The 27250-nt window shown below is 44.4% G+C and overlaps 1 protein-coding gene across 4 annotated transcripts; it reads right to left on the reverse strand.

The window, feature by feature from the left end:
* Nucleotides 1-736: 736 nt before the first annotated feature.
* On the reverse strand, nt 737-27037 carry LOC103223236 (uncharacterized). 4 transcript variants are annotated; one of them, XM_073006763.1, is made up of 8 exons: nt 26841-27037; nt 22544-22670; nt 22207-22350; nt 21133-21340; nt 14135-14310; nt 13052-13132; nt 9567-9678; nt 737-958 (listed from the first exon to the last, which is right to left on the reverse strand). In XM_073006763.1, the coding sequence occupies exons 6-8, from the start codon at nt 13058-13060 to the stop codon at nt 831-833; spliced, it is 249 nt and encodes an 82-aa protein (XP_072862864.1). In that variant the 5' UTR covers nt 13061-13132; nt 14135-14310; nt 21133-21340; nt 22207-22350; nt 22544-22670; nt 26841-27037; the 3' UTR covers nt 737-830. The 4 variants fall into 4 exon arrangements, with proteins under 4 accessions (XP_072862864.1, XP_072862862.1, XP_072862863.1 ...); XM_073006761.1 differs by lacking the exons at nt 737-958; nt 13052-13132 and having other exon boundaries at nt 9592-9678; nt 21133-21418; XM_073006762.1 differs by lacking the exons at nt 737-958; nt 9567-9678 and having other exon boundaries at nt 13057-13132.
* Between the last annotated feature and the right edge of the window lie 213 nt (nt 27038-27250).

The following is a 27250-nucleotide window of genomic DNA, read 5'->3' on the forward strand; positions in this document are numbered from 1 at the left end:
CCACACCTAGCTAATTTCTGTATTTTTAGTAGAGACGAGGTTTCACCAGGTTGGCCAGTCTGGTCTTGAACTCCTGACCTTAAGTGATCCGCCCACCTCAGCCTCCCAAAATTCTGGGATTACAAGCATGAGCCACCGTGCCTGCACTTACCAAAGGTTTTACATTTTTTTTTACTAAGATATTTTTTATGCGGATGTGTACGTTTTTCCCCTTTTTTGCATATCTCCAATTGCACATGAGACAACATGAGCAACGCGTCAGCCAACTTGGTTGGAACCCATTTGTAGTTTCATCCTATGAAGGTGGCTACAGATCTGGATATTAACAATCAGATTTTATTCCTTCATTCAAATACTCATTGACGGCTAGGCGTGGTGGCTCACATCTGTAATCCCAGCACATTGGGAGGCCGAGGTAGGTGGAGCATTTGAGGTCATGAGTTCAAGACCAGACTGGCCAACATGGCAAAACTCCATCTCTACAAACAATATGAAAATTAGCCGGGCGTGGTGGCAGGCGTCTGTAATCCCAGCTACTCAGGAGGCTTAGGCAGGAGAATCACTTGAACCAGGGAAGCAGAGGCTGCAGTGAGCTGAGATCGTGCCACTGCACTCCAACCTGGGTGACAGAGAAGAGACTCTGTCTCAAAACAAAACAAAACAAAACAAAACAAAACAAAACAAAACAAAACCCAAATACTCATTGAGTGCCGGGTCTGTGCCAGACACCGTTTTAGATGCTGGGATTGTGGCCATAAGCATAACAGTCCGTTCTCTGCCCTTACAGAACTCAGGTTCTGGGGACTTCCCCCAGACCTCACCTCCGTAGATTACCTTTGGAAGCCACATTTCTTCACAACCTTCTCCCAAGTCTGGAGATGGACGAAGATTAGGGACATTTCTTCTTGAGTCATCTCAGTCCAAAAAGACATAACAGCGCTCCGGGAAAGTCGGCTGTCTAATTACAATATTGGAGAATTAGAAGAAAAAAAAAAGTTAGAATACAACAAAAATCTTAATGTCTCAGAAATGTCACATGATTTTTGTCTAATGATTTTAACCGAACAAACCATGGGAATGCCCAAGGCTGACTAGGATGCAATAAAACTGAAAATCTCTTAGGCTTCTGGTGGCAAAGTAGATTGGTAAAGCACTTTTGAAATGTTGACATTATACATTAATGAAATGGGAGTGGGCGGGGAAGTGCTGCGTAGAGAAGGGCATGGTCCCTGGTGAGGGTTCCACCCTCCGGCCTGGGCCCATGGATCTAAGTGAGGACAAGCATTTCTGTTTTCGTTCCCAAATGTTGCATTTTCCAAGACCTCTCTGGCTCGCCATTTCCCCACCTAGCAGGTAGACACACACAAGCAGCTGGACCTCGAGAGGAACACACGGCCAGAAGAACACACCGACAGATGCTGACAGGTCATCCACGGCTGGATGACATGGAATTCAGCCAAAGGCAGTTGGAGGAGAACCCGGCCGCTGAGTGGCCCAACTCCAGGGAAAGACCACCTTCCCACTCCATCCCCTTTCTGGCTCCCCATCCATCTGCTGAGAGCTACATTCAATAAAACCTTGCACTCATTCTCCAAGCCCACGTGTGATCCAATTTTTCTGGCACACTAGGGCAAGAACCCTGGAATACAGAAATTAGACCAGAGGTCTGCCTTATCCTTCCGATAAGCTCCCTGGGGCTTCGGGAGCTGCAAACACTGAACCCTAGATGGCACTGCTGTGGGGTCGGAGCCCATGCTCCTCACGACCTGCACGTCCATATGCTGTCCCTAGGGGTTTGAGCTGCAGGGCACCAAAGAAATGAGCCACAGCCTGTTTTATACCGAGCAAGGGGAATAAGGGAACTTTTCCCATTTCATTAAGTCACAAAAGTCTTCTGAGAATCATCCAATAACACAGTGATAGGCACCAAGACAACTGGGGCCATGTTATTGATAACACTGTTAACTTGGGAGCAAGTGAACGATCATTCTGTCCAGTGCCTATCATCTATAATCCTGAGAGAGGCACAGTCTGGTCTCTGCTGAATGACACCTGCCTGATGACAAGGCTCGTGGGTGGGATGGTGGTTGGTTTTGCCCAGACAGGCAACACGGCAGACTCCACCTTGTTCAGACACTCTTTCTCACATTGCAGCTTCTTTTGTTGCTCAAAATCACTTTAAATGTATTTTCTTTTTTTTTTTTTTTTTTTTTTTGAGACAGAATCTCGCTGTGTCGCCCAGGCTGGAGTGCAGTGGCGCGATCTCGGCTCACTGTAAGCTCCGCCTCCCGGGTTCGCGCCATTCTCCTGCCTCAGCCTCCTGAGCAGCTGGGACTACAGGCGCCCGCCACTGCGCCCGGCTAATTTTTTGTATTTTTAGTAGAGACGGGGTTTCACCGTGGTCTCCATCTCCTGACCTTGTGATCCGCCCGCCTCGGCCTCCCAAAGTGCTGGGATTACAGGCGTGAGTCACCGTGCCCGGCTAAATGTATTTTCAATATAATTTGACAAAAAAATTGTCAAATTTGACAAAAAATATAATTTGACAAAAATCACCCCTAGTTCCACTACTATTGATTTTATTCTCTACTTCCAGTAATTTTTCAAATCCATATTATTTCTTGCATGGTTTTTATACTTATAATGGTGTGTCCTGTTTTTATTATTTATTATTATTATTTTTTTGAGACGGTCTCACTCTGTCACCCAGGCTGGAATGCAGCGGTGCAATCTCGGCTCACTGCAACCTCTACCTCCTGGGTTCAAGTGATTGTCCTGTCTCAGCCTCCCGAGTCATTGGAATTACAGGTGCACACCACCACGCCCAGCTAATTCTTGTATTTGTAGTAGAGATGGGGGTTTCACCATGTTGGCCAGGCTGGTCTCAAACTCCCGACCTCAGGTGATCCATCTGCCTCAGCCTCCCAAAGTGCTGGGATTACAGGAATGAGCCGATGTGGCCAGCCACGTGCCCTGTTTTTAAAATGTAATGTTATACAAGTATTTTCCATCTTGCTATGCAGTTGTTATAATGATTATTTTTGATGACTCTATGCTGTTTCCTTAAGAGAAGATGTATTGTCCTGTTTATAGAAATACTCCCTTATCATGGCACTTTGGCATCTTTTTTTTTTTTTTTTTGAGACAGGGTCTTGCTCTGTTGTCCAGGCTGCAGTGCAGTGGCACTATCTCCCGGTTCAAGTAATTCTCCTGCCTCAGCCTCCCGAGTAGCTGGGACTACAGGTGCGCACTACCAACCTGGCTAATTTTTTGTATTTTTAGAAGAGACAGGGTTTCAACATGTTGGCCAGGCTAATCTCAAACTCCTGGCCTCAAGTGATCTGCCCACGCTGGCCTCCCAAAGTGTTGGGATTACAGGCGTGAGCCACCGTGCCCAACCGTGCTTTGGGGTCTTAACACTTTTGTTATCCAGATGAGTTCTTTGATAATGTTGCCACCTTGTCCTGCCTGCTGCCTCTACTGTAACCAGTGATGGAACCAGTGATTGGCCCCTTCCCCCCTGCCACACTGCTTCATGCAGCGGCCTGAGGAGCTGCTTATGTTTTTAGTTAAACTTTACATTTTTAGTTAAACTTTACAAAGGAAGTTATTTGATGTAGTATTTTCAAACACGAGCAGTTGAGAGGGTCTCAGGATAACTCCCTCATTAAGGCTAAGGATCTGCTGTATCTCCACCCAGCAATAGCATATAGCTTCCCAGGGAGTCATGGCTTCCATTTTCTTTCACATAAGACTTGATTCTTTACATTTGTTGCTAACATGTATTTCTTTGATGTTGTACATTGTTTTGATGCAATTATGAATAGTGGTCTTTTAATGTAATGTTTTCTAACTTGTCTTGTTACTTATAGAAATGTTACTCATTTTTAATACTCTTGTGCTTGACTACATGTTTATTACTGTAGTAGTTATTGAATGAATAATTCATGAATGAATAATGTTGGACTTTTATTTCTGTTTTTAGTATTTTGTTTTCTTATGTTGGTTTCATGCCTTATTGGGTTTCCTTGCATCCTTATTTTATATTATGATATTGACTCTAGTATTTCACAGTTGGCAGTTGGTTTTCATCATGATAAGGCAGTGTGTTTTATTCCTATACTTAGACATTTTTATTAGGACTAAGTGTGGAATTTTCAAACTCCAATGAGATGATTATTCTTTCCCTTTTTTGTTTATCCCATGAATGTGGTGCATTCTTAGCATAGATTTCCATATACTGAATTACCCATACATTCCAGGAAAACCCCCAACTTGGTCATTGCATATTTTTGAATCAGAATGTTATAGATTTATATCCTCTAGTATTTTATTCCTATATTCATCATAGAGAAATACATGATATTGAGCCATAGTTTTCTTGTGATCACAGTTTATCATCGGTGTTATATTTGCTTCACAGAATGTATTCAATAGCATATTTTTTCTATTTCTGCGACAATTTGTACAACATGAGAATTGTTTGTTTTCTGAAAGCTTAAGAGAACTTACCAGGTAACACCTTGGAACCAGAAACTTGCAAATTTCCTCATTTGCCACATAGGATGCTTTAGATTTTTTTAAATTTAAGCTTATAATATGATTAATAAATGTGACTCTCTTCCCCATTCCTGAAACCTGTCTCTCCCAGTCCTCACCTAAGTCTATTTTTTTCTTTTCTTTTTTCTTTTTTTTTTTTCTTTTTCTTTTGCAATAGAGGCTCTCTGTCACCCAGGCTGGAGTGCAGTGGTGTGATCTCAGTCACTGCAACCTCCGCCACCTAGGTTCAAGCAACTCTCCTGCCTCAGCCTTCTGAGTAGCTGGGATTACAGGTGCCTGCCACCATGCCTGGCTAAGTTTTGTATTTTTAGTAGAGAGAGGGTTTCACCATGATGGTCAGGCTGGTCTTGAACTCCTGACCTCAGGTGATCTGCCTGCCTCAGACTCAAAATGCTGGGATTACAGGCACAAGCCACCGCACCTGGCCTGCCTATTCTTTTTTGAAGAGACTTAAAAAACCCTAACAAAGTCCGTGGTCTTTCAAACTGCACCTGGTTCTAATTTTCTATGTACAATTATTTATTATGTTCTTTGAATAGGTGTTTCACAAAAGAAGTACTGTGGCCAGTAAATATGGGACAAGGTGCTTGACATCACTAGTCGCCCCAAAACACAAATTTAGACCATGGCCAGCTACTGTTTCATTGATTAGTTTGGCATCCTGTGTGGGCGAAAAAGAGACAGGAGAACACGTACACTTGGTTGAGACATAAGACACTTTGCTTAGCATAAGATTACATTGCTTTTTTTTTTTTTTTTGAGAGCGAGTCTCGCTCTGTCACCCAGGCTGAAGTGTGGTGGCATGATCTCGGCTCACTACCTCTGCCGCCAGGTTCAGGTGATTCTCCCACCTCAGCCTCCCAAGTAGCTGGGATTACATGCACCCACCACCACACCAGGCTAACTTTTATACTTTAAGTAGAGATAGGGTTTTGCCCTGTTGGCCAGGCTGGTCTCGAACTCCTGACCTCAGGTGATCCACCCATCTTGGCTTCACAAAGTGCCGGGATTACAGGCGTGAGCCACTGCACTCGGCCGCTATGGCTTTTGGAAGGATGATTTAGGGTATCTTTTTTTGTTTTGGAGATGGTCTCATTTTGGCAACTAGGCTGGAGTGCAGTGACACAATCTCGGCTCACCGCAGTAACCTCCCAGGCTCAAGTGATCCTCCTGTCTTACCCCCCCAAGTGGCTGGGACTACAGGTGTGTGCCACCATGCCCAGCTAATATATAAAAATATATATATGGAGATGGGGATTCGCCATGTTGCCCAGGCTGATCTCCAACTCCTGAGCTCAAACAATCCACCCTCCTTGGCCTCCCAAAGTGCCAGGATTACAGGCATAAGCCACTGCACCTGGCCTTCTCAGGGTGTCTCTTAACACGAGAAGTACACATGCCTGACCCTCAGCATCTCACCTCTAGAAATTCACCCACCACAGACACAACACAACAGCAGGTACACAGACAAACGTGTACGGATGTTCATCCAGTTATCTGAAGTTGTATAAAGGAAATGGAAACAATTTGAAAAATCCATGTCTAGGACTGTTTACATGAAAATAGAGCAATACAAAATAAAGGCTTATGGATGTGAAAAGGAACGAGGCAAATCTATGTAAAACTGACCTAGAAAGAGGTCTAGGATATATTAAGCAAAAGAAAATAGGTTGAAGAAAATGTTCTTTATATTCTTTTCTCATTTTTTTTTAAAGTACTGTATATGCGATGTAGGAGTAGGGGAATATTCTCGAAGGAGATACACCAAATGTGAACAGGCTTAGGGAGTGAGATTTAGGGCTGGGGTGACAAAATACTTTTGCACTTTTCACTCATCTATGTTATTGAGCTTTGTTACCAAAGTAACATGTTAGTTTTATAATAAAAGCCAATAGAAGCCAGGCATGGTGGCTCACGCCTGTAATCCCAGCACTTTGGGAGGCTGAGGCAGGCAGATCACCTGAGGTCAGGAGTTTGAGACCAGCCTGGCCAACATGGTGAAACGCTGTCTCTACTAAAAATACAAAAATTAGCCGGGCATGGTGGGGGCACCTGTAGTCCCAGCTACTCGGGAGGCTGAGGCAGGAGAATCTCTTGAACCCAGGAGGTAGAGGTTGCAGTGCGCTGAGATTGCACCACTGCACTCCAGGCTGGGTGACAGAGCGAGACTCCGCCTCCACAACAACAAAAGCCAATAGAATAAAGAGTTTAATAATGAGATTTATTATTCATTTTTTATCATTATAAAATCTCCAGCTTGTACAGTAATCCATGGGGTGCTGGGAATGCTGCCAAGCACATGGTAAGACAAAGAAAGTCTGACAAATTCATACTATTAAATATTCATATTGTCTTCTTTGTTTGTTCTGTGTAAGTTTTTCTAACTTGTTATTTTGGCCTTTTGTGTCCTATTTATTTCAGGCTATCTCTTAGATGTAGAAAATTACTCAAATCTGATTTTGACCCAGTTTGATACTCTTCTTCATGTTATTCATATTCATATTAATTTTCTGTTATAATTGTTCAACTTTGATTTGTCACATTATTTTAGGCGTTCTGCTTTGTATTTCTTTGCTCTCTTCCTATGCTCTACATAGATAGGTACGGTGCAGAGGTTTCAGCTGATGCAGCAAGTGGTTTATTGTGGCAGCCCGGAGCTTCACCTTGAAGGTAGAGATGTGTCTTATCTGTGCTTTCCTGCCTATTCTGTGTATGACCAGTAAATGGCAGATACTGAGCAACACTTAGAATAAGACTTCATTGTTCATGACACTAAGTTTTGTTTTCTTATGTATGTATGTGTGTATGTATTTAATTTTTGATACACAGTCTTGCTCTGTGGCCCAGGCTGGAGTGCAGTGGCATGATCTCAGCTTTGCAACCTCTGCCTCCCTGGTTCAAGCGATTCTCCTGACTCAGCCTCCCGAGTAGCTGGGATTATGGGTGTGCACCACCATGCCCAGTTAATTTTTGTATTCTTAATAGAGACGGGGTTTCACCACGTTGACCAGGCTGTCGACCTCCTGGCCTCAGGTGATCCATCCGGCCACTTCAGCCTCCCAAAGTGCTGGGATTAAAGTCCTGAGCCACTGCGCCCAGCTGACACTAAGTTTTTTATGTTTAATATATTGCTCAGCCCTCCCTGCTGTACCAGGCTAGAATAGATCTTGGGAGATGACTCTATTACACTTTATTTTGGGGAGGAGGCAAGAAGGGAGTGAGCAGGCCTGAGACCCAGCAAAGGCAGAGGATGATCAAATAGCGGGAGTGGGAGAACCACTGGACGGGTTCTGGGTCTGTCCATGAAACGGGCTCATAGTTTCCTCCCAGTTAAAATCATCTCCTATGCAACTTTTGTGCTTTATACATAGGATGAGAGGTCAAACAATGCCAACTTGTGCTTGATTATGTACACAGCTATTTCACGAACCATCATATTTCATAATCGACCCATTTCTGATAATTTAAAAATGCATCTTCCACTGAGAAAGCTCAGAATATCACACTGAGGGCTGAGAAAGAACTGCCCTTCTCCCCCTGCTTTGCCTCACATCTCCCAAAGAGGGCGTTAGACTCTTCTGAGTGGTTTCCATTACAAGACACCCAGGGGGTCACCTTTAGTGGAGGCTGTGGCCACTGTGCTCAGCAATCACACACAGATGCAAGGAGCCCGCTCCTCGCTCCTGCCTCCTCTCTCAACACGGAGTTTGAGTTCATTTATCTTGCTTTCTCACCTCTTCTCAGCCGGGCACCCTGCACTCATCGCTGGAGGACAGAGTGGTCCTGAACTTGGAGTCTGGTTTTAGAGAGAGGGAGAGGCTCGTATAGACCTAAGCCATGTAGTTCAGTCCATTCTGCCAGAGAGCTCCGCGCTGGAGAGTCAGCCACATGCCAGAAGGTAAAATGAGGCATTGTCCTTTTCTGCTGCTACTGTTCCCCATTGTCCCTCATGCTAATATGTCCCTCGGGGGCCATGTAGTGAGAAGGCATGGCTGGGCCAAAAACAAATCTGGAATTCTCGACCACACAATTAGATAGCAGTGCCTGGACTGACCACAAAACTGAACTCATTAAGAGTTGCAGGTGTGGCCGGGCGCGGTGGCTCATGCCTGTAATCCCAGCACTTTGGGAGGCCGAGGTGGGCGGATCACAAGGTCAGGAGATCGAGACCATCCTGGCGAACACAGTGAAACCCCCTTTCTACTAAAAATACAAAAAATTAGCCGGGCGTGGTGGCAGGCGCCTGTAGTCCCAGCTACTCGGGAGGCTGAGGCAGGAGAATGGTGTGAACCTAGCAGGCGGAGGTTGCAGTGAGCCGAGATCGCGCCACTGCACTCCAGCCTGGGCGACAGAGCCAGACTTTGTCTCAAAAAAAAAAAAAAGAGTAGCAGGCGCAGGAGGGATAACACAGATTTTTTTTTTTTTTTTTTTTTTTTTTGAGACAGAATCTTGCTCTGTCACCCAGGCTGGAATGCAGTGGCGTGGTCTCAGCTCACTGCAACCTCCGCCTCCCAGGTTCAAGCGATTCTCCTGCCTCAGCTTTCCGAGTAGCTGGGATTACAGGTGTGCACCACCATGCCTGGCTAATTTTTGTATCTTTAGTAGAGATGGGGTTTTACCATGTTGGCCAGGCTGGTCTTAAACTCCTGACCTCACGTGATCCACCTGCCTCAGCCTCCCAAAGTGCTGGGATTACAGGCTTGGCCACTATGGCCAACACAGATGTTGTATTCTGACTTGAGTATGTATCCGCATTTGAGGTTCGTGAAGGATAGTCACCATAGCTAAGGAAACCAGGATGACAGGTCTCTAATTGTAGGAGGAGCGTGAGCAGAATCTCATGGGAAATAGGGCAGGAAAGGGACTTTAGTTCCTCACCTTCACTTTCGGACCCAGGAACAGCCACATCCAGTACCTCAAGTCACTTCATAATCTCTAGCATCTCCCATCGTAGGTGGGGACGGTGAGCTGGGGTCAAGAGAACTTACTGAACAGGGGAGGATTACCTGGGTGGATTTTGGTTGGCGCTGCCGTCATGGTGTCTCTGAGGATCCCTTGGCGCTTCTCTCTCTGAAGGTGACAATGGATCCTGGGCCGGAAGAGATGCAGCTTCCCCTCCTAAAGAAGAAAACCAACCCCACAGTCATTCAGAGAGGCAATGAGTGGCTGGGCGCCATATGGAGCTGAGGCCTGGTGACTCCAAGATGGAAATTCGTAAACATAAAATCCACGGAGGTTGGAGAGCTTGAAGAGGAGAAGAGCACTGAGGCTGGAGCTGGGAAACACCAATGGTAGGTGGAGGGGTCGAGGAATAACTCAGAGGAAGCTGTCCCAGAGAGAGGGTGCAGGAAGGGACCCCAGCATCTGTTTCTTTTGCTGTCAAGCCTCTCACTGTCTCCATCATAATACAGTAACTCTCAGAAGTGCTTGCAAAGACTTCTGGTTTGAACATGAATGGATCACATTCTCAATTTCTCTTCTTTCAAAAATTACCCATAAGCAACAAGGAAAATGAAACAGATACCATCTATTAGAGACTAGGGGAAATAGATAAACTAGATTAAAAGGATGCCAAAAGCAATGGGAATGAGCAGGGCTTTGGGACGAAGAGGAGAGAGGATGTTGATAAATGCAAATTTCAGGTGAGGGGTATCCCCAAAGTGCAACAATAAAACGCTGTGTTCAAAATAGTAAGACTAAGGTGTACAGGTTGGCAGTGAATCCGGATTGGTTTCACAAAGCAGTGAAGATATGACTAAATGAGGAAACACAGTGAGACCAGCCATATTTATAGGAAGCAGTTTGTTTTTGAGGCAGAGAGGGGAAAACACCTCACATTGTGAACAGTCTGAAAACTGCCAATTCCATTGCTGGGGAGGAATATATACTAGAAATTCAGGTGGAAGGCCTAGGTCATAAAGAACAGTTCTGCTATCCTAGAACACAGTCCTGGTATTTTTCTATTTAATTTTCCCTAAGTAACTGGCCCATAAAAAGAAGAAAAGCCATCAACACAAGGTCTACACAGAAAAAATATTAATAACAAAAAAACCCCAATTTTTAAAATGGACAAAGGACGTGAATAGATATTTCTCCCAATACGTGCCAATGAGCATGTGAAAAGATGCCCAACGTCTCTAATCATTAGGAAAATGCGAATCAAAACCACAATGAGGTTAGGCACGGTGGCTTATGCCTGTAATCCCAGTATGTTGGGAGGCTAAGGTGGGAGGATCGCTTGAGGCTAGGAGTTCAAGATCAAGCTGGGCAACAACAGCGACACTCTGTCTCCACAAAAAATTAAAAAATAATAATTATTTTGAAAACCACATGAGATACCACTTCACGCTTATGCAGATGACTCTTACCAAAAAATAAAAATGAGCCGGGTGTGGTGGCTCATGCCTGTAATCCCAGCACTTTGGGAGGCCGAGGCAGGTGGATCACTCGAGTTCAGGAGTTCAAGACCAGCCTGGCCAACATGGCCAAACCCCATCTCTACTAAAATACAAAAATTAACCAGGTGCGGTGGTGACACCTGTAAACCCAGCTACTCGGGAGGCTGAGGCAGGGGAATCACTTGAACCTGGGAGGCAGAGGTTGCAGCGAGCTGAGATCACACCACCGCACTCCAGCCTGGGCGACAAGAGCAAAACTCCGTGAGGGAGGGAGGGAGAAAGGGAAGGGAGGGAGGGAGGGAGGGAGGGAGGGAAAGAAAGAAAGAAAAACATGGTGAGATATATATTGTGGAGAAGCTGGAATGCTTGTGAATTGCCGGTTGGAGTGGAAAACAATGCAGCTGCTGTGTAAGATAGCTGGTCCATAAAAAACAACACGTTTTTCACCCTGTGTGAACCAACAGGGTGGTTCCTCAAAAAATTAAAAATAAAACTAACATATGATCCAGCAATTCCACTTCTCCATATATATATACCCAAAAGAATTGAAAGCAGGGTCTCAAAGAGATATTTGTATACCAATAGTTATAGCAGAATTATTCACAATAGCCAAAATATGGAAACAAGCCAACTGTCCATTGATGGATGAATGGATGAACAAAAGATGATACATATACATCATGAACTATTATTCCTCCTCAAGAAAGAAGGACATCTTTTTTTTTTTGAGACGGAGTCTCGGCCTGTCGCCCAGGCTGGAGTGCAGTGGCACGATCTCGGTTCACTGCAAAGCTCCACCTCCCGGGTTCATGCCATTCTCCTGCCTCAGCCCCCAGAGTAGCTGGGACAACAGGCGCCCGCCACCACGCCCAGCTAATTTTTTGTATTTTTAGTAAAGATGGGATTTCAGCGTGTTAGCCAGGATGGTCTCAATCTCCTGACCTCGTGATCCGCCCGCTCAGCCTCCCAAAGTGCTGGGATTACAGGCGTCAGCCACCGAGCCCGGCCTGTTGTTGTTTGAGACAGAGTTCCACTATTGTTGCCCAGGCTGGAGTACAATGACACGATCTCGGCTCACTGCAACCTCCCCCTCCCGGCTTCAAGCAATTCTCCTGCCTCAGCCTCCCTAGTAGCTGAGATTACAGGCATGTGCCACCGTGCCCGGCTAATATTTTTTTATTTTTAGTAGAGACGGGGTTTCACCATGTTGGCCAGTCTGGCCTTGAACTTCTGACCTCAGGTTATCCACCCACCTTGGACTCCCAAAGTGTTGGGATTACAGGCCTGAGCCACGGTGCCTGGCCAGAAGGAAGTTCTGACCCACGCTACAGCATGGATGAACCTTAAAGACATTCTGCTCGGTGAAATAAGCCACTCACAGGACATACGCTGTAGGATTCCCCTCATATGGGATTCTTAGGGTAGTCAAATTCATGAAGCTAGGGAGAGGAGTGGCGGTTGCCAGGGGCTGGGGGAGGGGAATGAGGAGTTATGTTTACTTGGGGCAAAGTTTCAGTTTTGCAAGAGTTCTGTGGATGATGGTGGCCATGGCTGCACAACAATGTGAGTGCACCTAATGCCACTGACCTGTACACTTAACAATGCTTGAAATAGAAAACTTTAGGTTATATATATTTCACTATAATTAAAATAAATATATATATATATGTACACACACACATTTATAGGCATTTAAGTATATAGACAAAAAGGGATTGGGTGAGGTGGCTCACACCTGTGATGCTAACACTTCAAGAGGCCAAAGTGGGAGGATCGCTTGAGCCCAGAAGTTCAAGACCAACCTGGGCAACAAAGTGAGACCCTGTCTCTACAAAAAAAAAAAAAAAGAATAAAAAGGAAAAAAATTAGCCAGGTGTAGCGGTGCACACCTGTAGCCCAGCTACTTGGGAGATTGAGGTAGGAGGATTGTTTGAGTCCAGGAGGTTGAGGCTGCAGTGCGCTGTAATCACAGCACTGCACTCCAGCCTGGGCAACACAGCAAGACCCTGTCTCAAAAAAAAAAAAAAAAACAGAAAGACCTAAAGGCAGACAGCAACAACAGTAAAAACAAAGGGCAGATAAAGAACACTCACCAGAAACATGCTGCCAGCAAGCTGATGGAAACTATCATTCTTCTGTAATTAATTTTATTAAAGTTGGTGAAGCAATTTCCCCTACAATGTAAGACCATAAAACAGAGATGTGAGGGCTCAGAGGAAACATGGCAAGGTAACAGGAGGAAAGTAAATGGAAGCTGGTGGAGCTTAGGAGAGAAGAGAAAAATAAACTCATTACAAAAAATCAACGCTCATTGGATTTTATACACGAGGAAACAGACACTACTAAAAAAAAGACATAGAAGACAGGGATGAAGTTAAAGTGCTGAAAAAAAGTTTACCAAAAACATATGGAATAAGTAGGAATTTTGCTAATGCCAACATATGCTCCTTGGAATCCTCAAAGAAGAAAACTGGAAAATGTGAACAGAACAAATATTTAAAGATAAAATTCAAGAAATATTTCTAGATATAAGAGAGCACAGTAGGTCCCAGGAAAAATGGCTGCTGAATGGTGGCAGCAGGGAAAATGTAATGAAGTTACTAGATTTCAGATACAACAAAGGAATTTCTTGAGCAACCAAGCATGTTGGCTTCAGACTTTCCAGAACATTCAGCACAGAAACAACAGACTGGCGCCTACAATAGCCGTGAAAATAGAAACTCTCAGAAGTGTGTGTGTGTGAAAATTTTGTGTGTTTTATACCTTAGTATAATTTTTTTGACATGCTATTAGTTCTTCAGAGCATAGAAGAAAAGACATTTTGATTCATAATACTATCTTAGCTTTGCTTTTTTGAATCTATCTAGATACTGATAAAGATGATATCTTTTTAGCTTTTTATTCAAAACCTGCACACACATATGTTTTGCCTGATCTTGATAACAAATGTCAACACTTTGATAAGCAAAAGGAAGTGAACACAGGCCATTTCGAGTCCACCACCCGTGGTAACCACCATCCACACTAATCTTTTGACTGACATATCATTTAATGAAAAAAAAGACTTGACATCCATTTTCTCATGTACCACTCCAAATAACATTGTAAAGTAAGCACATTTGTTACTCGCATTGTGTAGTCAAGGAAATTAAAGTTCATTCGGTTGAAGTACTTACCTGGGTCACCACCTGTTGTCAGTCTGTGGGCGCAGGGTAGCTACCTGAGAGATGCACATTTTGTTCCTGTATGGGTCCGCACAACATGACAGTAACTGGAATTTCAGGCAGATGAGCTGAGGCAGCTTTGAGCAAGGAGTCCAAGGGTTCGGGCCACTGTTGACCACTGCCTGCCCCTATAAATATATAACCACTCAAGGGAGTTGCATAAATATTCTGGTCTTCTCATCAGAAAAAATCAGCACAGAGGAAAGCGTATATTTACCTTGGAACAGAACCATGACCATGGACAGCTCTGCCCCTTCTGCCCTTTTTAATCCAAGCAATGTTTGTGAAGAGCACAGATGTGACCCTGAAGGTTCTTGACAAACCAGCACTGCCCAGACTACCGTGTAAATGATTCCCTGAAGACCTTATCAAATTGCTGATTGTGTTTCAGGAGGTCTTGGACAGGACAGGGGCTGGAATTCTGTATTTCTTTCTTTTTTTTTTTTTTTTTTTTGAGACGGAGTTTCACTCTTGCTGCCCAAGCTGGAGTGCAGTGTTGCAATCTCGGCTCACTGCAACCTCCACGTCTCGGGTTCAAGCGATTCTCCTGCCTCAGCCTCCCAAGTAGCTGGGACTACAGGTGCATGCCACCACTCCCAGCTAATTTTTGTATTTTTAGTAGACACAGGGTTTCACCATGTTGGCCAGGCTAGTCTCGATTTTTTTTTTTTCTTTTTGAGATGGAGTCTTGTTCTGTCTCCCAGGCTGAAGTGCAGTGGTGCGATCTTGGCTCACTGCAACCTCTGTCTCCTGGGTTCAAGCAATTCTCCTGCCTCAGCCTCCCGGGTAGCTAGGACTACAGGTGCGTGCCACCACGCCCAACTAATTTTTTTGTATTTTCAGTAGAGACGGGATTTCACTATGTTGCTCAGGTTGGCCTCGAACTCTTGACCTCAAATGATCCGCCTGCCTTGGCCTCCCAAAGTGTTGGGATTACAGCCATGAGCCACCGCACCCAGCCGGAATTCTGTATTTTTAACCGAACTCCCAAATGACACCGATGCTGTCAGTCTTGAAGAGAACAGAATAGTCAGGTGGTAAGAAACCCTTCTCCAGGGCACCATGGCTCTCAGGCTAAGGCCAAGGGCTTTTTCTGTGGTTTCCATGGCTTGATGACAGGCCCCCCACCACTCTCCACCCTCCTCCTTCACTCTCGTTACTGAACAGTCCCTTGATCAACAAAAGGCCCATTTCCAGCAAACACGAAGAACTCCTATCATTAGTAAGAAGATAAATAGTTCAATAGAAAAGTGTATGAGAAACTTGAATAGACACTTCACAAAAGAAGATATCCAATGGCCAGTAAATATTTGAAAAGATGCTCAACCTCACTAGTGCAGTCGTTCATCACCTAACGAAGGGGACACATTCTAAGAAATACATCCTTAGGCAATTTCATCATTGCACAAACATCACAGAGTGTATTTACACAAACCTAGGTGGTCTGGCCTATTCCATGCCTAGGCTACGTGGTATGGCCTATTGCTCCCAGGCTACAGAACTGTACAGCATGCGCTTGTACCGAATATTGCAGGCAACTATAACACAATGGTAAGTATTTGTGTCTCTAAACATCTCTAAATATAGAAAAGGGACAGTAAAAATACGATATAAAAGATTAAAATGGGCTGGGCACGGTGGCTTACACCTGTAACCCCAGGACTTTGGGAGGTCGAGGCTGGCGGATCACCTGAGGTCAGGAGTTAGAGACAAACCTGGCCAACATGATGAAACCCTGTCTGTACTAAAATAAAAAATTAGCCGGGTATGGTAGCACATGTCTGTAATCCCAGCTACTTGGGAGGCTGAGGCAGGAGAATCACTTGAACCCGGGAGGCAGAGGTTGCAGTGAGCTGAGATTGCACCACTGCACTCCAGCTCGGGTGACAGAGTGAGACTCAATCTCAGAAAGAAAAAAAAAATCCATTATAATTTTATGGGAGCACTATTGTATATACAGTCCATCTTTGACCAAAACATCGTTATGCAGTGTGTGACTACAATTTGTATTTAATTTCTTTTTTTTTTTTTTTTTTTTTTTGCTTAAAGACCAGTGTGATAGTATGTAATTTACAGTTAGGCAAATGCAAATTAAAAGCGCAATGATAGACACGCCCTTCCCAGGCTGTGAAGCGTCATCACATGGTGAAGACCTGCCCTCTGCACACCAGGGAGACCCCAGACCTTCCAGGCCAGTGTCTGACAGCACTCACAGGCCTGACTCTTCGTCAAAGTCCTACAGAGCCCTAAGATCTCATTGCAATGAAAAATGCACTTACATCATCAGCTCCCAGGCCAAACAACCCAGAGGAGTCTGAAAGGGGAAAAGGGGATGTGTTGTGGGAAGTCAGGGACCCTGAACAGAGGGACCGGCTGAAGCCGCGGCAGAAGAACATAAATTGTGAAGATTTCATGGACATTTTTTAGTTCTCCAAATTAATACTTTTATAATTTCTTATGCCTGTCTTTACTGTAATCTCTGAACATAAATTGTGAAGATTTCATGGACACTTATCACTTCCCCAATGAATATCGTGATTTCCTATGCCTGTCTTTACTTTAATCTCTTAATCCCGTCATCTTCTTTGTAAACTGAGGAGGATGAATGTCGCCTCAGGACCCTGTGATTGTGTCAACTGCACAAATTGTTTGTAGAGCATGTGTGTTTGAACAATATGAAATCTGGGCATTTTAAAAAAAGAACAGGATAACAGCGATGTTTAGGGAACAAGAGAGGTAACTTTGAACTGGCCGCCGGTGAGCCGGACGGAACAGAGCTATATTCCTCCTCTTTCCTAAGCAAATAGGAGAAATATCGCCGAATTCTTTTTCTCAGCAAGGAACATCCCTGAGAAAGAGAATGCACCCTGAAGGTAGGCTTATAGACGGCCCCTTTTTAAGGCGTCCCGTCTTTTTTGGTCGAAGCCGAAGGGACGAAATAAGCCCTGGTCTCCTAAAGTGCTCCCAGGCTTATCAGGTGGACAAAAATTCCCACCTAATAAATTTTGGTCAGACAGGTTATCTGCTCTCAAACCCTGTTTCCTGATAAGATGTTATCAATTACAATGCGTGCCCCAAACTTCATTAGCAATTTTAATTTCACCTCATCCCGTGGTCCTGTGATCTCACCCTGACTCCACTTGCTTTGTGGTATTTTATTACCTTGTGAAGTATGTGATCTCTGTGACCCACACCCTATTCGTGCACTCCCTCCCCTTTTGAAAATCGCTAATGGCCGGGCGCGGTGACTCAAGCCTGTAATCCTAGCACTTTGGGAGGCCGAGACGGGCGGATCACGAGGTCAGGAGATCGAGACCATCCTGGCTAACACGGTGAAACCCCGTCTCTACTAAAAAGTACAAAAAACTAGCCGGGTGAGGTGGCGGGTGCCTGTAGTCCCAGCTACTCCGGAGGCTGAGGCAGGAGAATGGCGTAAACCCGGGAGGAGGAGCTTGCGGTGAGCAGAGATCCGGCCACTGCACTCCAGCCTGGGTGACAGAGTCAGACTCCTTCTCAAAAAAAAAAAAAAAAAAGAAAATCGCTAATAAAAACTTGCTGGTTTTACCGCTCGGGGAGCATCACGGATCCTGCGGACATGTGATGTCTCCCCAGACACCCAGCTTTACATTTATCTCTCTTGTGCTCTTTCCCTTTATTTCTCAACCCAGCTGAGACACTTGGGAAATAGAAAAGAACCCACGTTAAACATTGGGAGCGGGTTCTCCCGATAGGTAGTGATGCCCAGGAGAAACCCACGGAGTTGCATCACCTGGGGGTGCTGGCCCATCCTCAGTGGGGTTTCTTTACTGAGACCCTCTCTGGGCTGGAGATGCTCATGTCCAAACTGGGACCTGTAGGTGCCTCTCCAGAGGCTTCAAAGTCTCCTTGAAGAGGCTGGGCGCGGTGGCTCACGCCTGTAATCTCAGCACTTGGGGAGACGGAAACAGGCACATCACTTGACATCAGGAGTTCGAGACCAGTCTGGCTAACATGGTGAAATCCCGTTTCTACCAAAAATACAAAAATTAGCTGGGCATGGTGGTGCAAGCCTGTAGTCCCAGCTAATCAGGAAGCTGAGGCAGGAGAATCACTTGAACCTGGGAGGCAGAGGTTTCACTGAGCCAAGATCATGCCACTGCACTCCAGCCTGGGCGACAAAGTGAGTGAGACTCTCTCTCAGAAAAAAAAAAAAAAATTAGCCGGGCGTGGTGGCGGGTGCCTGTAGTCCCAGCTGCTGGGGAGGCTGAGGCAGGAGAATGGCGTGAACCCGGGAGGCAGAGCTTGCAGTGAGCCGAGGTTGCGCCACTGCACTCCAGCTTGGGTGACAGAGCGAGACTCCGTCTCAAAAAAAAAAAAAAAAAAAAAAAGTCTGGAAGCAAGCAGCAACAAAACTGCGGAGCTTTGATGACCCCAGAATTTGAGACGGTTGGTAATTGTTCTCAGAACATGAAACCCAGAAAATAAGTTGGAACATCGATAAGGCTTTATAACCTCCTGTATAAATTTCCCTTATCTGGCTGGGCACGGTGGCTCACACCTGTAATCCCAGCACTTTGGGAGGCCGAGATAGGTGGATCACCTGAGGTCGGGAGTTCGAGACCAGCCTGGCCAACATGGTGAAACCTCACCTCTACTAAAAATACAAAAATCAGCTGGGCGTGGTGGTGGGCTCCTGTAATCCAGTTATTAGGGAGGCTGAGGCAGGAGGATCACTTGAACCCGGGAGGTGGAGGTTGCAGTGAGGTGAGATCATGTCACTGCATCCCAGCCTGGGTAACAGAGCGAGACCCTGCCTCAATAAATAAGTAAATAACTACGTTTCCCATATCTTCATCATATGCTGGAATTTGAAATCTATATTATCCAGAGTGTGCACTCCAACCATGAGTCATGCTTGTGGTTAGAGAATCCTACAGTTCTGCTGGAGCAGGAAATGTGATATTTTGCTTCCGCACAACTAGTCATTTATATTGCCAAACTCAAGATACCCACACATGATTCGATCATTGATATTCACATGAATACTTGAAAAGTCCCCATTCTTTGCTCATCTTTTCCCTCTATGGACAACATAATATGCTGGGAAGGGCTTTCCAGGTAGGCTTACTGGGGTCTGAATCCTGTATTGCAGGGCAAGTTTTCACCTCTAAGCCTCAGCTTCTCCATCTGTAAAATGGAGCTAACCCTACCTGCCTTTATGATATCTCATAATCCTCACAAATAACCTTGCATGTAAAAGGCCTCAGATCTATGTAAGTGCTTTGCAATATTCATTTTCTTCCAGCTTCTCGTTTGCTTTGAGACAAGGTCTCCCTCTATCGCCCAGGCTGGAGTACAGTGGTGCGATCTTGGTTCACTGCAGCCTCAACCTCCCAAACTCAAGTGATCCTCCAGCCTCAGCCTCCCAGGTAGCTGGGACCACAGGCGTGCGCCACCACCCTCAGCTAATTTTTGTATTTTTTTGTACATATTAGAAAAACATCAAAATTCAACCATGAAACCAGCACATTATCAAATGAATAAACAACAATTCTACCAACAAACTTAAGAAAATATCATTATCTATGAAATTCAAGTACTACTGCCTGAAGGGCATTTACAGAAGTTTCCCTGCAAAACAAGGTGAAATGCATACTCAAGCCTCTTTAAGAATGAGCCACTGATAAAAACAATATACTTGCAACTTGTGTAACATTTCATACATGTTTTTCAAGTACTGCACGATAATTAATTTGCATCAGGCTTTCCAAATTAGAAAAGCTTCACTTATAGAACTTCTTTCCAGTGGGAGTTTTCACATGACTTCAAGTAAATGTTAAAACTGAAAGTATTCTTGCAGTTTCTAAACTATTAGAGTTTGAATCCTGTGCACGTTCTTGTATTTACAAGGTCCAGCCAGCTAGTGTGCATTTTCATATGTCCTTGAGTGGGGATGAGAGAAATGAAGCGTTCCCATGTTCTGGACATTCATAGGGTTTTTCTCAGGACTGAGCTGATGTCTTCAAATGGAACTAACACAACTGAAGGCCTTACCACAAATTTAAATTCAAAAGGCTTTTCTCCACTCTGAGTCCTCCCAAATCTTCAAAAACAGGAAAATCTGAAGGCTTGACCACATTTCCTACATTCTTAAAGTTTCTCTGCAGTGTGAGCTCTTTCGTGTTTATGAGGGAATGGGAAAGAGTAAATGTTTTACCACATTGCTTACATTCAAGGGGCTTTATTTATTTATTTATTTACTTATTTTTGAGATGCAGTCTCACTCTGTCGCCAGGCTGGAGTGCAGTGGCACAATCTCGGCTCACTGCAACTTCCGCCTCCTGGGTTCAAGTGATTCTCCTGCCTCAGCCTCCTGAGTAGCTGGGATTACAAGCATATGCTACCACACCCAGCTAATCTATGTATTTTTAGTAGAGACAAGGTTTCACCATGTTGGCCAGGATGGTCTCGATCTCCTGACCTTGTGATCCGCATGCACAGGGCTTCCCCCCAACCCCTCGTGGCTTTTTATGTCCTTGAAAAAGAACTAAGACAACTGAAATGTGCCACCACGCCCAGCTAATTATTATTATTATTATTTTTTTTTTGAGACGGAGTCTCGCTCTGTCACCCAGGCTGGAGGGCAGTGGTGCAATCTCGGCTCACTGCAAGCTCCGCCTCCCAGGTTCACGCCATTCTCCTGCCTCAGCCTCCCGAGTAGCTGGCATGAGCCACCGCACTCGGCATTATTTTATTTTTTGTAGAGATGGGGTTTCACCATGTTGCCCAGGTTGTTTCACATTGTTTTAATCCAGGCTGGTTATGAACTCCTGGGCTCAATACACACACACCTTGGCCTCCCAAAGTGCTGGGATTATAGGCTGAGTCACTACCCCCAGCCTCTATATCATGACTTCTTTCATGGCGAGTAAGGTGATTGGAACAAGTGTAGGCTTTACCACATCTCTTACATTCGTAGGGTTTTTCTCCAGTATGAATTCGTTCGTGGAGGTGAAGGGAACTGAGGCGACTGAAGGCTTGGTCACACTGTTTACATTCATAGGGTTTCTTTCCAGCATGAACGCTTCCATGGTCATGAAGGGAAGTGGAACAGGTGAAGGCTTCCTCACATTTGGTACATTTATAGGGTCTTTCTCCAGTGTGAGTCCTTTCACGCGTCTTAAAAGAACAAGAAAATCTGAATGTTTTCCCACATTCCTTACATTCGTAGGGTTTCTCTCCAGTGTGAGTTCGTTCCTGTATTAGACAAGAACTGGAAACAGTGAACGCTTTACCACATTGTTTACATTTATAGGGTTTTTCTCCTGTGTGAGTTCTCTGATGTCTTTCAACTGAATTGAGAAAATAAAAAGCTTTCCTACATATTGTACATTTACAAGCTGGATTTCCACTGTGCATTATCATGTGTCTTCTAACACCTGGAACAGAAATGAAGAGTTTCCCACACTGTTCACATTTATATTGCTTCTCTCCGTATGGTTTGTATCCTGAGTGAACTAGGATGTGCCTATGAAGGCCTATTAAGGAGGGAATGACGTACAATGACTTTTCCACAAATACTGCATTCACATTGTTTTAATCCAGTAGAAATGTTCTCATTCAGATCAAGATTTGGAATTTGGCTGACAACTTATCCATACTGACTACCTTCTTTGCTTTCACACAATCTCTGTACCATATGATTTCTATAAAAAAATGACAAGCACATTATTATTGGTTTAATAACTTTCTACTTATTAATAGGTCTTGGACTTACACTGCTGCCAATACCAGGGAAAACGCTTTTTTTTTTTTTTTTTTTTTTTTTTTTTTTTGCCATGACTGAATTATTTGAAAGTAAATGGGTTACTACTGAAAACACAGCTACCACCTGCATGGTTATGACCAAAATAGTAACATTCATATACACTTTTGTAGTACTATTTTCAAGTAAACTGTTTTCCAAACATTGACTGCTACACTGAAGTACGTTACATTTTGGGTGAAATTTTTCTAAAAAGAAAGAAATTTCAAGTGACCCTTACTTGTTTTGATTGCTTGTTTTTAAGTTCATGACAAGCTAAGATTCCTTCAGAGGACTTTATTTCCTCTTCTCAGTGCAAATTATCTTATATCTTTCCCAGGTTTTTCGAAGTGATCTTCACTATTCTGGTCTTTCCATTTGTTTCCTAAAATGCAGACCCACAAAATTATCATGAATTATTACAAACTATAGAAACATTACTAGATTTCATGTTCATTGTACACAGTGCCCATGCCTGATTTATTCACCAAATCATTCCCTTGCCACATTCCAAATCACAAATAGCACTGATGATAGGGAAATACTTCTGTAATTAAGTGAAATGTTATCATTCTCACCTACAGAAGCCAGGTTCCTGCAGGTTTCCTGCATCACTTCTCTGTAGAGATTCTTATGATAAGAATCCAGCAAAGCCCATTCCTCCTGGGAAAAGTTCACAGCCACATCCTCAAAAGCCACGGAGTCCTAGAACAATCCACACATGTGGCTAGAAGGATGGGTGAGACTGACAGCACTGGGAATCTATACTCAATTCATAAGCTGTTTACATGATTCAAAAATTTCCAAGCATTTATCCTATGACTTGATTGTCACAACTCTTACTCTGTTCACACATACTCCCTCCCACACAGCAGTACTAATGCTAGAATTGAACTATTCAAAAAGGCAACAGCAAAGTAGAAACACCCATCTCATTAGAGAATCCAGGGAGTAAGATTACGATATGCTGCTAGGAGTTACCTTTTAACTTCACTTTGTACATTTCTAGTATCTGTCATAATAAAGTCCTAGCTGATGTGCATAAGTGAGTTAATATTATCAGTCCTGAGACTACTTGTTCTTAAAAATGCCTGCTCCCAAAGTTCAATCTTTGTATTAGTAACTTACATTTTGAAAGGGATTCCACCAACCTAAGTAATAAGAACGACTCACTGCCTCTAAATGGCTTATGCAATATATTTGCCAAAACTTTTTCTGCTGAAGGTCTATTATTTTGTGTCACTGCAGTGGTGCTTAGGGAACCAGACACCAAAACACAGTCTGAAAGTAAGTGTTCAGTGAATTTCCCCGGTAGACAGTATTTTACATGTGCTGTCACTTGTTAACTGGGGAGTTGAACCCATTCCATGTGATTACACCAAAAGAGAATAGGCTTATTAAATGTAATTGAGTAGTAAATAAAAAAAATTGATATTTAACAATACTAATACAACAATTTTTTAAATTTCTATTGCACAATGTCAAGGCAGAAAGGAATAAAAGGAAACTGACACGTTTTTAAAATGACATTAATGTCACCACTTCCAGATGCTATTCCTATGAAATCACATAAATTCCCAAATCAGGTTTTTTTAGGCAAGAAAAACTACTTTTTCATACGTAGTAAAAATGACAAATGTCTAATGATTTTTAGTCATCTAAAAAAAGAGTGATGGCTTGTCTAACATACTTCTAAGATTTTCAAACGAAAATACTCAGGACAGCACAGTATTAGCAGACAGATGAGCAAGCAGATCCAGGGAAAAAAAAGTCTTAATGACCCAGCACTTATACGGAAAGTTGAGGAATGATAGAGTAGGCACTGTAGAATAGAAAAAGAAATCACATGCACTTTAAAATATGAGGCAAACCAGGCTGGCATCTACTTGGGAAAATGCATTGCATTCTTCTTTATTCCATGAACAATAGTCAACTTATTATATATCAAATATGAAAGATAAAACCAGAACACTTTCAGAAGTCACAGGAAGATTTTTTTTTTATGAAGGATTAGGCAGAATTTTTTTTTATGTAAGAAAAAAGTGATAAAGGAACAGACAAACTCAAACATATTAAGATTTAGGGAATAAAAAGAAAATAGAGTGGGCCGGGCGTGGTGGCTCACGCCTGTAATCCCAGCACCTTGGGAGGCTGAGGCGGGTGATCACCTGACGTCAGGAGGTTGAGACCAGCCTAGCCAACATGGCAAAACCCCGTCTTTTTGTTGTTTGTCTGTTTTTTGAAACAGAGTCTCACGTTGTCGCTTGGGCTGGGGTGCAGTGGCAAGATCTTGGCTCACTGCAACCTCCACCTCCTGGGTTCAAGCAATTCTCTTGCCTCAACCTCCCGAGTAGCTGGGATTACAGGTGCCTGCCACCACGCTCAGCTAATTTTTTTGTATTTTTAGTAGAGACAGGGTTTCACCATGTTGGCCAGGCTGGTCTGGAACTCCTGACCTCGTGATGCGCCCACCTTGGCCTCCCAAAGTGCTGGGATTACAGGCATGAGCCACCGTGCCAGGCCTAAAACCCCGTGTTTACTAAAAATACAAAAATTAGCTGGGTGTGGTGGTGGGTGCCTATAATCCCAGTTACTCGGGAGGCTGACACAGGAGAATCACTTGAACCCGGGAGGTGGAGGTTGCAGTAAGCAAAGATGGCGCCACTGCACTCTAGCCGGGCTACAGAGCAAGACAGTGTCTCCAAAAAAACAAAAAACAACAAAAAGACCCTCAGATATCCAGATAAGAGGATACAGATGTGTCCACTGTCATAAATTCTTCACCATGCTACAAGAGGGGAACTGACATTTTGGTGAATCTTTGTAAACCATAAATTTATCTACCACATTTCATTTCACCAGTATCATTTACAAAGCTAAGTCCTACAATTCCATTTGAAATTACCCTTAAAAAGAACAGACCTTTAAAACTTACTACACTCACTCTGGGGAAGAAATAAATACGAATTTTTAGCAAATAAAATACATCCTTTTACCTTGCCCCTTTGGAAATAGTATTTTTACCTTTCAAGCTGTACTGACAAAATGTATCTTACAGTCCATGAAAAACCGAAAGGCAAATAGAAAGGCAAATAAGCGGACAAGCCTTTTCAAGGTAACAAACTCAGGGAGAGGCAGTGCTGACTCCAACACAGACCTTTCTAAGTGTCCCGGCAGACCATTCTATTCCTCTTCCTTGGGACACCCATCCTGTTCAGTAAAGTACTCAGTGACCTCCTAGGAGGCACTGGCACTGCTCTTTGTCCTCCTGTGGGCCTTTAAGTGCATTTTAATATTCAGGTTCTTGCACGTCCTCTCTGGGGCGGGTTTTCCTTGTCCTTTGGGACGGTTTTTCTCTCTTCACAAGTCTGAGACTATTTAGAGAGCAGAAATCATTTCTGCCTTTTCCTCTCAGTATCAGCATCCCATTGGCAAACCATCAATGTGTCTCCCAGGAATAAAAACTCCAGCTGGAGGAACAGTTTTAATGACCTAACTTTCATGACACTACATTGTATTGTCCATTAATTTTAATATCCTAAAATTTTAATGACCCTAAGGGGTCACCATTTTAGATGAAACTATACCAGGAGATTCCTCTAAGGCCAAGAGCATCCAGCTGCTCCCCTGAGAGACTCTACCCCCTACCTCAGGCTGTCCTTGGCGATGAGATGACCCCGGGGCTGATACTCACTAGACCCTCCAATAGACATGGCCACTGTGGGTATCCTGGGTCATCCCCAGACAGTTCTAAAATGCCAGGACTAGGAAAAGACAGGAGAGTGGCTGAGGACACAACACCCTGTAAAGTTTTCACCGGGGGACCTCAACCTAAAGACATTTTGGTAATATGTACACTTAGGAAAGATGAAGAGAGGCACAAAGATTTTTTTTTACAGTAGAGTGTCAGATGATTTATTCCCCGCTTTCCTCTCGTGAGATGTTTGGAAACAGAAACATATTTTCGCCAAGGTGGCTCACACCTGTAATCCCAGTGCTTTAGGAGGCCGAGGCAGGCGATCAATTAAGGTCAGGAGTTCGAGATCAACCTAGCCAACATGGTGAAACCCTGTCTCTACTAAAAATACAAAAATTAGCTGGACGTGGTGGTAGGCGCCTGTAAGCTCAGCTACTTGGGAGGCTGAGGAAGACGAACCGCTTGAGCCCGGGAGTCAGAGGTTGCAGTGAGCTGAGACTGCACCATTGCACTCCAGCCTGGCTACAGGGCAAGACTCCGTCTCAAAAAAAAATATATATATATATATGTTATATATAACATATACAATATACATTATAAATTATATGTTACATATATTATATATTTTATATGTAATATATATTATACATGTTATATAATATATATTATATATATATGATTTGCTTCCTCATTAACTTATCAAAGCCTCTCATTTACGCCCCTCCTGTGGACCCCAAACCACAAACCATGACTGCGGTACCCGGTTTATGATTCGCCGTTTGCTCAAACACACTGTTTAACGTTTTAACAAAACCTCAGGTTAATTTCAGGGGGAGAAAGGTAGGACTGGAAGCTCCATGAACCACAGCTCCTCCCACGCTGGAACCCCGCACACGGAGTCGGGGCTCTCCCGGATCACCCTCTGGTGGTCACCGCACTACCTGGGTGGGGGAGGCGCCGGGTTCCCGAGAGGGCTCCGGCCGGCGGAAGTGGCGCCCACAGGTACAGACACGACGCAGGGGTCCCGCTGCCCGCCCCGCCCGGCTCTGCACAGAAGGGGACTGAGGCCCGGCTGCGCCCGGCGACTCGGTCCGCAGGTTCCGCAGCCGATGGCTGGTTCCAGGAAGTTTCAACTAGCCTTCTTCCCCACTTTGGGAAGCCAGGTGCAGTCCACTCACCCTTCCTCTGCTTCCCGGGTGTCCTGGCGTCAGCTAGGGATGTCCCAATACCCGCAGGGGTGGCAGAGTCTGCTGCAGAGCCACCTGGGCCTCCCAGAGTCAAGAAGTAGCAGCGGAGACTAACAGGAAGAGCCTACTGTGGCGAAGACGAGACAAAGCGCCCGCCAGTCAGAGCCCGGAAGCCGCCCTCTCCTTTCCGGCGGCGCGCCTGATTGAAGGGTCCCCACCCCAGCGCGCCTGATTGTACGGGGCTTCAGGCCCCGCCCCCTCAGGCCCTGAGTGACAGGAGATTGCGATCTCACGTGAGGCTGGATGAGGCCAGAATGACCGTTTTGGCCTAGCAGTTTGTAGGGGGTGCGTCCTTCCTGCGCTAGGATCTGACCATGCAAGGAGGACATTCGCATTTAACC

Source organism: Chlorocebus sabaeus, chromosome 19, assembly GCF_047675955.1.
Source record: "Chlorocebus sabaeus isolate Y175 chromosome 19, mChlSab1.0.hap1, whole genome shotgun sequence".
Lineage (NCBI taxonomy): Eukaryota > Metazoa > Chordata > Mammalia > Primates > Cercopithecidae > Chlorocebus > Chlorocebus sabaeus.